This window comes from Suncus etruscus, chromosome 5 (genome assembly GCF_024139225.1).
Source record: "Suncus etruscus isolate mSunEtr1 chromosome 5, mSunEtr1.pri.cur, whole genome shotgun sequence".
In the NCBI taxonomy this organism is placed as follows: domain Eukaryota; kingdom Metazoa; phylum Chordata; class Mammalia; order Eulipotyphla; family Soricidae; genus Suncus; species Suncus etruscus.
In genome coordinates this window covers 49,147,634-49,160,045 of record NC_064852.1, presented here as the reverse complement: position 1 = coordinate 49,160,045, position 12,412 = coordinate 49,147,634, and the positions used below count along the sequence as shown (strand labels likewise).

General features: G+C 41.1%; 1 protein-coding gene across 1 annotated transcript in view; it reads left to right on the top strand.

Moving 5' to 3' along the window:
• Positions 1 to 12,412, top strand: part of NEB (nebulin) — a 263,307-nt gene that overhangs the window by 233,728 nt on the left and 17,167 nt on the right. Inside the window, exons 131-135 of the mRNA XM_049772977.1 lie at positions 2,235 to 2,339; positions 5,465 to 5,569; positions 6,271 to 6,375; positions 6,994 to 7,086; positions 10,606 to 10,698. Of these exons, the coding sequence (XP_049628934.1) occupies positions 2,235 to 2,339; positions 5,465 to 5,569; positions 6,271 to 6,375; positions 6,994 to 7,086; positions 10,606 to 10,698 (501 nt within the window). The remainder of the gene's footprint in view (positions 1 to 2,234; positions 2,340 to 5,464; positions 5,570 to 6,270; positions 6,376 to 6,993; positions 7,087 to 10,605; positions 10,699 to 12,412) is intronic.

Sequence of the window (12,412 nt, the reverse complement as noted above, 5' to 3'; positions counted from 1 at the left end):
TGCCTTTCACATCATCAACCCTGGTTCAAACCCTGGCACCAGATATGGTCCCCAATCACTGCCAGAGTGATACCTGACATGCACTTTGGTGCACAGTAAACTCTGTGAGGTTGTGATCCACCCTGCCCAAAATAGCACGAGAGGGCATGTCATCAGAACTCCTGAGAGCACATCATCAGAGATGACCTGTATCCACCTACAAAGGGCAAAGCTAGAGGAGCATGGCTGCTTCGCTTCACAACTGTGCACATCTTCTGGTCAAGGAACACCAGCACAATACATAGAAAACACCACACTAGGGGCCCAGAGAGATAGCACAGCGGCGTTTGCCTTGCAAGCAGCCGATCCAGGACCAAAGGTGGTTGGTTCGAATCCCGGTGTCCTATATGGTCCCCCGTGCCTGCCAGGAGCTATTTCTGAGCATACAGCCAGGAGTAACCCCTGACCACCGCCGGGTGTGGCCCAAAAACCAAAAAAAAAAAAAAAAAAAAAAAAAAAGAAAGAAAAGAAAACACCACACTACAAGCATGACAATAAGGAAACAACACAGGCCAACACCATGCATAGAGAATGAAGATGGCAGCTCTAATGACTTGAAAAGTACAAACCTCTTATTTAGCCTCTCAGATAAGGAGTTTGGAGAAGAAATATGGAGGATGCTCATAGAACTCAAAGAAAGCATGGATCAAGCTGAATGAATGATAAATAAGAATCAAGAGGATAGGAAAATAGAAATGAGAAAAATCCAAACTGAAATAATAGGACTGAAAAACTTGGTAGGTGAAATGAAAACTTCACTGGAAAGCCGATCCAACATAGTAACAGCAGCTGAGGGCTGAATTAGTGAGCTAGAAGATGGGATGCATTACAACTCCATACAAAAGAGATTGGGAAATAGCCTTAAAGCAAATGATCAGACAATGGAAAAAAATCCTCAAAACATTGTGAACAGAAAACAATAGAAGTCTTTGATAAACTCAACAGAAACAACATAAGAATCATTGGAGTCCCAGAGACTCAGAAAGAAAATCCTCAGAAAGAATCAACAGTCAAGGGTATCATTGCAGAGAAATTTTCAGAGCTAAAGAGTGCATGCAACCAAATAATGCATACCCAAAGATTACCAGCTAAAAGAGACCCAAAGAAAAGTACCCCAAGACACATCAAAGTCATAATGACAAATCCCAAAGATAGGGATAGAATACTGAAATCAGCAAGATCAAAAAGGGAAATTATATTTAAAGGACCATCCTTAAGATTTACAGTAGATCTGTCACAAGAAATCTTCAAGGTCTGAATACCTAGAATACTGCATCCAGCTAGACTCATGTTCAGGTAATGAAGGAAGCATACATAGCATCATGGATAAACAACAGCTCAGAAACTTTACAGACTTAAAAACAGTCTTAAAAGAAAAACTGAAAGCAGCTACTCAGTTCCCAAAGCAAAAGGACACCCTCTCAGCCCTACATCTCTAGCCCAGACAAGAAGCTGCAACCACCACTCCTGTTGACTCATTCTATGTGGCCCTTTTTCTCCCACACTCCCACAATGGAATATTGTGGAATATTGCATGCTACTGGATTCAGCTCCAGAGGGGTCCCCCCACCTCTAGGACACTACCTGATCCTTACTGCTGCAAACTGCTGAGACTCAATAAAACTATGGTGTGGGACAAAAATGTGCCCTGATCTCATCTCCACCAAGACTATCTCAAAAAACTTAATGGGGACATCTATATTTTCTTTGTATGTCTAATTCCTTAATAGTTATATATCTTAGTGACAACAAAGAGTGGTGAGTTCAGTTAGAGAAATAACTACACTGACAACTATCATGATAACGGTAGTGAGTGAGAGAAAAAGAATGCCTGTCTCAAAGACAGGCTGGGATTGGGGGAGGAGGGAGATGCAGGGCCATTGTTGATGGGAATATTACACTGTGAAGTGGGGTATATATATTTTTTATAACTGAAACCCAACTAAAAACATGTTTGTAATCATGGTGCTTAAATAAATATATTAATTAAAAAAGAAATAAGAAAAATAAAACAATGGCTGGAGATTTGGGGAAAAAAAGAAAGAGAATCTTACTCTTTGTAAAGTTAAATAAATATAGAAATCAAGTGAATACATTCTCCTGGAAAAATGAATATTTTTACCTATTTATCAAACCAAACCAATATAGTTGTGCACATTGTAAACATTTACCCAACTCTTGGGTGTCCTTTGCAGATTAAATATAAGCAATCAGCAGAAATGGAAAAAGCTAATTTCACTTCTGTGGTTGATACTCCAGAGATTATTCATGCCCAGCAAGTCAAGAATCTTTCAAGCCAGGTAAGTCAAAATCATCATTCATAAACCCTAATAGGAAAAGCAAAAAAGTCTTTCCATTAATATATAAGGAAGTATTTTCAAATCACTTTTACCAGAATTAATAAAAAGTTTTTTTTTTTTTTCATTTGTGTTTTTTCCTGCTTTCAAGGCCTACATTTAAAAGTGTTAAGCATCCTATATTGTCTAATATTGACTTGTTTGTATCTTGTCTGGCTATGCAGTGGTGTCCTTTTTGGATTTCTGAATAGCATTAATATATATTTTAAGAAAATGTTAAGCTCTAAAGAGCTCTGACTGGGGCTGTAGAGGAAGGATAGTGGCTATCCTGAGCTCTATCCCTGGATCCTCATATGATTCCCAGAGTACTGCCAGGAGTAATTGTTGAGTGCAGATCCAGGAGTACCCCCAGGAGTATCACTAGATGTGACCCAAAGACAAACAAACAAACAAACAAAAAAAAACCCCAAAGGAACTTGGATCTCATATCTGTAACTAAGCAGTAGTTTAACATGTAAAATTTTATATAATATAAATATAAAACATTAATGCAAATCTGAAAAAAAAACAAAATTGATAGTCCACACCTGGATTATAATTCTCTTCCAGTGGTCCTCAAACTAAGGCCTGTGGGCCGCATATTGTGTTTTTTCCCGTTTTGTTTCTTCACTTCAAAATAAGATATATGCAGTGTGCATAGAAATTTTTTCATAGTTTCTGTTTTTACTATAGTCCGTCCCTCCAATAGTCTGAGGGACAGTGAACTGGCCCCATGTTTAAAAAGTTTGAAGACCACTGTAAGATGATATCAATACCAACCATATAAACTTGATTTCTACAATAATGAATAAAGTTCCATTTACAACAAATAGGAAAATGAAGGGGGAAAAAAGGGCTCAACTTCATATATTTAGTAGACCCTCACTTGTTTGTTTATTCAGTGATGAACTGTACCCCATTTTTAAATTTGTGTTTATCTTCTAGTTAATAAGTTCTTTTGTTTTGTTTTGGGGTCACACCCGGTGGCACTCAGGGGTTATTTCTAGCTCTGAGCTCAGAAATTGCCCTGGAAGGCTTGGGGGACAATATGGGATGCCAGGAATCGAACCGGGGACCCTCCTGTGTTGGCCACGTGCACAGAAAATACTGTGCTATTGCTCCAGCTAATCAGTGAATTCTAAAGCAGTCCTTACCTAAACTGGCTATGCATTATGGACACATGTGAATACAAAATTCCTAGTTGCACCCTGGTAAAATCTGATTTTTAAAAAACCCTGGGACTAGAGCAATAGTACAGCTGAAAGGGCATTTTCCCAGCATCCCATATGGTCCTGGAGCCTGCCAGGAATAATTTCTGAGCATAAAGCCAGGAGAACTCTGAGCACCACCACATATAACTCCAAATAAAATTAAATTAAATTAAAAACCTCTAAAGTTTTTTATCTTCACATATGAACTGTTAATGACCAACCAGATTAGAGGATAATATGTTTATTAGCACCATCTAATGCATATGAGTCCTTCCAACCCTTTTTGTGTTCTTTTTGTTTGTTTTTTGTTTTATTTGGGGGGGGGCACACCCGATGACACTCAGGGGTTTCTCCTGGCTATGGGTTCAGAAATTGCTCCTGGTTTGGGGGACCGATGTCGGGATTGAACTGTATGCCATCCTAGGTCAGCCACATGCAAGGCAAATGCCCTACTGCTGGGCCGCCATTCTAACCCTCCTTTTGTGTTCTTTAAGAGAAAAGGAAATTCAATCTTTGGACTTTGAGAGGCTCTTTGCTTTGGGCATTGTTCTTTTTTAAGGAAAACCTCAGGATAGGAGCATACTTGGAAAGTCATTTTCTCTGCTATTGTTTTTTTCTCCTGGATTTCCTCCATTCATTTTAAGGCCCAAAATATGGCCAGGCAGTTATCCAGTTCAGATCAGAGTATATTTGTCTAATGGAATCATGCTATTGCTTTCCACAAATTATTTCTTTGTTTTCAGAGAGATGTATGTGTTTTACAACTTATTACCTTAGACTCCATTTGGAAGTTAATGATACAGGAGCAGGGATGGAGGAGGTCTGAATTCCTTCACAGTTCCCAAGTTCCTCCATTTATGACTGAAACCAAACGACAATCATGCTTGTGATTATGATGCTTAAATATTTTATGTAAAAAAAAAAAAGAAGGTGAAACTATAAGTTTAAGAGCTTATAATTGAATATGGTTAGAGATAACCACTAATACAAAAAAATAGTGAATTATTCTGATGCTCAGATTCATAGCTATAAATAGCAAAGTTTGTTGAAAAGTAAAAAAGATGTCTTAGGGGAAGAACATAGTAAAGGACTAAGTTAATGGCTCATTGTTATGGGGTTTTATAGGAAAAATGGGTCTTTGTGCTTCATATCAAAGGCTCTGAACATTCTTATTCATTTCCCAGAATTGTCTTGTTAATGTAGGGCCAATTTGCATTGCTATAAAAAATTAACCTCTTTCAAGGACTGGAGAGATAGCATAGAGGTAGGGCATTTGCCTTGCATGCAGAAGGATCGTGGTTCAAATCTCAGCATCCCATATAGTCCCCCGAACCTTCCAGGAGTGATTTCTGAATGTAGAGCCAGGAGTAAACCTTGAGTGCCACCAAGTGTGACCCAAAAAAACAAAAACAAACACAAAATTAACCTCTTTCATTCCCACTTAGGTTGGTTCAAGATTTTTTAGATTCTTTATTTCCTTTATATTCTCTTAGTCTCCTGTGAACTCCAGGCCTGGACAGAATTTATGATCATGGGAAAGAAGTAAATGTCCCATTCTTACAAAGATCCAGGAATTTTCAGGAATGCTTAAAATGTACAATGGAGGGGCTGGAGTGGTCACACAGTGGTAGGGCATTTGCCTCGCACGCGGCTGACCCAGAACAGATGGAGGTTCAATCCGTCTGCATCCCATATGGTCCCCCAAGCCACGAGTGATTTCTGAGCTCAGAGTCAGGAATAACCCCTGAAAGCCATCTGGTGTGGCCTAAAAACAAAACAAAATGTAACAAATAAGCAAAAAAAAGTACAATGGAGACAGCTAAAATGGACTATTTTTATTCTCATGGACCACCCTGACTTCTTGCAATCTATTCACAGAAAAAGTACAAGGAAGATGCAGAGAAGTCCATGTCCTATTATGAAATTGTTTTGGACACTCCAGAGATGCAGAGAGTTCGGGAGAACCAAAAGAATTTCAGCCTTGTGAGTATTTATTGATTCTAAGGCTAGGTTCATGGTACTAGAAAGAGAGAAGGCAACAGGGAAACAGCTGAGCACTTGCTCAGGTACCCCGACCGAAATAGAGGCTGTACAACTCCCACCTGTGGACATATCGAACAGATGCTCAGACCATCTTTTATTTCACCTCCAACGCATGAAAAAGCCCCATCTGTGAGTTTGTTGGTGGCTTCTCATCACTGAAATTGAATAATCTTGCACTGGTATTGTCTACTACATCAATTACATCTTCTACTTGTACTATCATTTATCTTTTTCAAAATAAAATTAATTCTAGACAAGGAATGTAATTTTAAAACTCAACGTGAGGCTGAGGAGATAATTCGACTAGCTAGATGCAAAAACCCTTGTTTCATTGCTGGTACCCCAGGGAGCAACCTACTAGCACTAGTAGCTCCTGGACAACACCAGGGGCGGCTCTTCCAAACGTTTAAACAAAAGCATCAATATGGCACTTTATAAATCTTTTAGGGTTTCTCTATATTAGTGCCTCCCCCACATGTTCCCCACAAATTCTCACTAAAGGAGTTCTTTTGGTTATCAGATTATTGCTATGGCATCAACATTCTTTTCGATACAGGATTTTAATTTCCATTACACAATTAAATATATATATATATCAATAGTGTTGTGAACCTAACAAGGTGTTTACTTTTTCTTCATAGCTGCAATACCAGTGTGACCTTAAAAACAGTAAAGGGAAAATTACAGTTGTCCAAGACACGCCAGAAATACTGCGTGTTAAAGAAAATCAAAAGAATTTCAGCTCGGTATATTTACTATTTATATTCCATTTGATGCTAACCTAATAATTTCATTTTTTTCTTTAAGACATGTGCTAGCCTCACACTGATTCAAACAATTAACATCTAACTCTCTATCCCCCCGCCCAGTGAATAGTAATGGGCATTTGTTAAAATTCCTCATACTTTGCTGGCCAGAGACTAGTTGAAATAACAGTTTAAATACACTGACAAAGTAACTTTTCTTTCTTTTTTTTTTTTAAATCCCAAAGCAATAACCTGTGTTGTCTTGCTTTAGGAACATAGATTTCACTGACCATGGCAATGATTTTTATTTCTTCCCAAAGTAACTGACTGACTTTACCTTTCTTTAATGGATTTTTAGTTTCAGAGAGAAAGGTTTCATTTCTTTAAATCAATATTTTTCTGGATTTCTCATCTGTATCTCAAGATGTGCAAAGCGATATTGTATAGATGTAGTTGGAGATGTAGTTTACTGAGAGGAAAGGCCACAGATCCTTTTGCATGGCCTAACAACATTCTCCAGTCCTTTGTTTTCACAGAATCTATGTTTCTAATGTTTCTCCAGAATTTTCTGGGTTTTCCTTTCTTCTCTGTAACCCTGTTCTAATTCTCAATACTCAGGTTTTATACAAAGAGGATGTCTCACCAGGAACAGCGATTGGAAAGACACCAGAGATGATGCGAGTGAAGCAAACACAAGACCACATTAGCTCGGTAAAGCTATGGGCTTGTTGTCAGTGTTCTCTATTTTCCTTAATAAATTTACAAGGATAGAGTCCAGAGTGATAGTGAGTGGGTAAGGGGGTAAGGCATTTGCCTTGCACATGGCAGACTGGTTTTAATCCCAGCTTCCTATATGGTCTCCCAAGCACTGCTAGCAGTAACTCCTGAGTGCAGAGCCAGGAGTAACCCCTTATTATCATCAGGTGTAGCCCAAACTGACACCCCCTCACAAAAGTTTACATGAGTGGCTGGCTATTTACTTTAAAGATTTACATTGGCCTTTGTGCTGCATTCAGAACTTTTGCCACAGGGGTCCAGAGTGAAAGTACAATGAGTAAGACTGTACCCACTGTGCACTATAAATATTATACTCAGCTGACCCACATTAGATTCATACCATGTGGGCCCCGGTATGCCCTGAACTCCTCACCCCATAGGAAGGAAGGAAGAAGGAAGGAAGGAAGGAAGAAGGAAGGAAGGAAGGAAGAAAGGAAGGAAGGAAGGAGGGAGGGAGGGAGGGAGGGGGAGGGAGGAAGGGAGGGAGGAAGGGAGGGAGGAAGGAGAAGGAAGGAAGGAAGGAAGGAGAAGGAAGGAAGGAAGGAAGGAGAAGGAAGGAAGGAAGGAAGGAGGAAGGAAGAAAGGAGGAAGGAAGGAGGAAGGAAGAAAGGAGGAAGGAAGGAAGGAAGGAAGGAGGAAGGAAGTAAGGAAGGAGGGAGGGAGGAAGGAGGGAGGAAGGGAGGAAGGAAGGAAGGAAGGAAGGAAGGAAGGGGAAGGAAGGAAGAAGGAAGGAAGGAAGGAGGGAGGGAGGGAGGGAGGGAGGGAGAGAGGGAGGGAGGAAAGCAGGGAGGGAAGGAAAGCAGGGAGGGAAGGAAGAAAGGAGGGAGGGAGGGAAGGAAGGAAGGAGGGAGGGAGGAAGAGAAGGAGGAAAGAAGGAGGGAGAGAAGGAGGGAAGAAGGAGGGAGGGAAGGATGGAAGGAGGGAGGGAGGAAAGAAGGAGGGAGGGAGAGGGAGGAAGAGAAAAAGAAAGAAAAGAAAAAAGAGAGAAAAGAGAAAAGAAAGAAAAAAGAGAGGGGACCAGAGAGATAACATGGAGGTAGGGCATTTGCCTTACATGCAGGATGGTGGTTAGAATCTCAGCTTCCCATATGGTTCCCTGAGCCTGCCAGGAGCGATTACTGAGTGCTGCCTGTGTGACCCAAATCCCCCTGAAAGAAAGAGAGAGAAAGGAAGGAAGGAAGGAAGGAAGGAAGGAAGGAAGGAAGGAAGGAAGGAAGGAAGGAAGGAAGGAAGGAAGGAAGGAAGGAAGGAAGGAAGGAAGGAAGGAAGGAAGGAGGAGGGAGGGAGGGAGGGAGGGAGGGAGGGAGGGAGGGAGGAAAGAAAGAGAGAGAGAGAGAGAGAAGAAAGAAAGAAAGAAAGAAAGAAAGAAAGAAAGAAAGAAAGAGAAAGAAAAATGAAAGAAGAAAGAAACGAAGAAAGAAAGAAAGAAAGAAAGAAAGAAAGAAAGAAAGAAAGAAGAAAAGAAAAAGAAAGAAAAGGAGGGAGAAGGGAAGAAGGGAGGGAGGGTGGGTGGCTGGATGGTGAATTCACTTTTTTTTTTTTTTTTTGGTTTTTGGGCCACACCCTGTGACGCTCAGGGGTTACTCCTGGCTATGTGCTCAGAAGTTGCTCCTGGCTTCTTGGGGGGACCATATGGGAGCCGGGGGGATCGAACCGCGGTCCGTCCTAGGCTAGCGCAGGCAAGGCAGGCACCTTACCTCCAGCGCCACCGCCCGGCCCCTGAATTCACTTTTGTTACAGAAGCAGCACAGTTTGCTAAGACAGGCACCCCTGTTCAGTAACCTCAGTGTGGAGCTGCTAAAGTTTTAATGAGGGGAGAGTAGAAATAGCAAAAAGAAGAGAACTGTGTCAAACCACACCAGTTCTGCTAAAATAAGCATATAGGCAAGGGGATGGCTGGAGAGACAGTGTAGGATGCATTGCACACATCCATCTCTAGTTTGGTTCCTGGCCCTACATATAGGGCCCAGAGTTTACCAGGGATCATTCCTGAGCACAGATTTAGGAATAATCCCTGAGCTCTGCTGGGTCTGACCCAAAACTACCCAAATAACTATTATATACAGGATTATTATAATATAAGAAGAAAAGATTTCAGTAGAGATCTGAGCTCAATTATGAATACAAAAAAAGAAAAGGAGAATTAATTCATAGCCAGTAGACAAAGGAGACAATGAGTGGGATGGAGGGATCTAGAGAGGATCAGTGGATGGAGAAGTGTCCAGAGAAGAGGCAAAAGCAATAGTACAGTGGGTAGGACATTTGCCTTGCACACAACCAACCTAGGTTCAATTTGTGGCATTCCATATAGTCAGTCCCTAGAAAACAGTAGGAGTAATTCCTGAGTGCAGAGCCAAGAGTAACCCCTGAGCATCACTGGGTGTGGTATTAAAAAGAAAACAAATATAAAAACAAGCATTCCGAGAAAATATCAGGAGTAGAAAGGGTTAGTAGCTAAACCAATCTAAAGGAGTCTTGCTGGGGACAGCAGGGAGATCAGACCCCATGTGTGAATGGTAGGAAGTGATAAATTTGGTCATACATCAAGAGTGATGAGATGTGAAGACTGGAGGAATGATAGGGGGCAAACTGGCTAAACTGAGCCAACAAAGATCCTACTAAAACTGCATGATGAAGGCTGCAGTGATAATACAGTGGGTAGGACACCTGCCTTGCAAGTAGCCAACTTGGGTTCAATCTCCAGTGTCCTATATATTCTGTCCTATACTCTGGTTTTTGGGCCACACCCGGCGATGCTCAGGGGTTATTCCTGGTTGTCTGCTCAGAAATAGCTCCTGGCAGGCACGGGGGACCATATGGGACACCGGGATTCGAACCAACCACCTTAGGTCCTGTATCGGCTGCTTGCAAGGCAAACACCACTGTGCTATCTCTCTGGGCCCTGTCCTATACTCTGAATCCACTAGGAGTGATTCCTGATTGCAGAGCAAGGAATAACTCCTGAGCATTACCATGTCTGAACCCAAAACAAAAGTGTAATAATAATAATAATAGTAATATGAATAAAATAAAAGCTATATAATGAAGTCACAAAAATCCAAATGGGAGGCCTTGTTGGGAAAAGGTTTCAGAGGAATCTTACTAAAGTTATGTTCACCCAAGAAACCAGCTTTCAGACTACACATATGAGACTGTTGCTCTGGTATAGATATAGTCTGTGAACTGTTGGGTTTTGGGCCATAGCCTAAGAATATATTCCTCATCATTAAAACCTCAAATTAACAGGAGAGATAACAGAACACTGTATCTTTGTATTTTATAATGTTGCATTATACTTGAAATGCAATAATAAATGTTGCATTATAATTGAAAGCTTTCAAGTATAAAAATAGTGTTATTTAAGCAGTAAAAGTTACAGAGCTCTTAATCAAACAAACGCACACCAATGTTAAGAAGAATGACCATTTAGCTCTTGCCATTTTATATCTGCAGGTGAAGTATAAGGAAGCGATTGGACAAGGAACCCCAATCCCTGATCTGCCTGAAGTGAAACGTGTCAAAGAGACACAGAAGCACATTAGCTCGGTAATGGCCCAAATGCTCAACCTCTGTTCAACGTCTTCCCAATCACAATGCTAACTGCCGCATCCATCTTTCCCTTCTCAGCAGCTATGCTAACTACTTCATCTCTTCTTCCTCAGCCACCATGCTAGTTGTATCTCTTTTTTTTTGTGGGGGGTCCACACCCAGCAGCGCTTGGGGCTTACTCCTGGCTCTATGCTCAGAAATCGCCCCTGGCAGGCTCGGGGGACCATATGGGATGCCGGGATTCGAACTACCGTCGTTCTGCATGCAAGGCAAACACCTTACCGCTGTGCTATCTCTCCAGCCCGCTAGTTGTATCTCATCCCTTCTTCCTTGATACTAACTTGATACTCTCTTGATACAATGCTAAGTCTATCTCATGACTTCCTCCTCAGCCATAGGACTAGCTTTATCACATCCCTTCTTTCTCAATTCTAATGATACCTCTACTTCATGCCTTGTTGCTCAGCCATAATGCTACCTTCCTTCTTCTTGGTTCTAAAGCTAATTTGGCCTCATCCCTTTTTGCAACCAAGGGTGTTCTGGGCTTTCAGGTGCAAATATTCCCCTGGTTTTGAGAGACATACTAAGTTTGCAAGACTAGAGTAGAACCCTCTGTCTTCATATAATCAAGGAATAGATGAAATTTGACATTGATCATTATATCTGTAGCTCCTAGAGTAAAATATGCTGACAGTAGTAACAAGGTTATTGATCCCAGGTTAATTAACCAAAAGTATATATCAAAGTAATATAAAATAAGGTATATATCCATCTACAAACATAGATATCTGCATGTATGTCTGTCTTTGGTTAAACTCCAAAGTTTTTGTCTTTGGTTAAACCATGTATAGACTTGTGAAGTCTTTGCAGCTATCTCTCTCCCTTTCAAGAATTCTTTCTGTATTCTCTGCTTGCTCCTTATAAGTATGGAGTCTACTTAAGATGTTGGCTGACATCTACCCTCAAAGACAGATTGATATCAATCCTGTATTTATGGTTTTTGTTTGGCTATTAAACCATACCTGGCAGTACTCAGGATTTCTTCCTAAATCTGTGCTCAGGAATCATTGCTGGTTGTGCTCAGGGATTACTCCTGGCTCTGCACTTAGGGATCACACCTGAAAGGGTTCAGAGAACTGTATGGAGTTTGCGGGATACATCTCATGTTTGCCATGTGTAAGGCAAATGACCTACCGGCTCCAGCCCCAACAAATCTGTTTTCTAAGAGGAATTTTATACATTAGTACACAGTGTGTGTTGAGGTCAAAGTTCAAGTCAAAGTTCAGGGATGTTTGATCCCTGGAATCCCATATGGTCTCCTGAACACTCTCAGGAGTGATCCTTGAGATTATGCTCTTAGCACAGCACAGTGTGGCCCTCAAACAAACAAAAACAAACAAACAAAAATAATTCTGTGCAATAGCGCAGAGGTAGGGTGATTGCCTTGCACGCAGCTGACACTGGATGGACCTGGATTCAATTACTGGCATTTCATATGGTCCCCCAAGCCTGCCAGGAGCAATTTCTGAGCATAGAGCCAGGAGTATTCCATGAATACCACCAGGTGTGGCCTAATAAAACAAACCAAACACACACACACACACACACACACACAAACAAAAAAGAATTCATGTACTGAAGATGTAGTTCAGTAGTAGAGTGCTTGCCTTACATGTATGAAGCTCTAGGTTTAGTCTCCAGCACTCCAAAG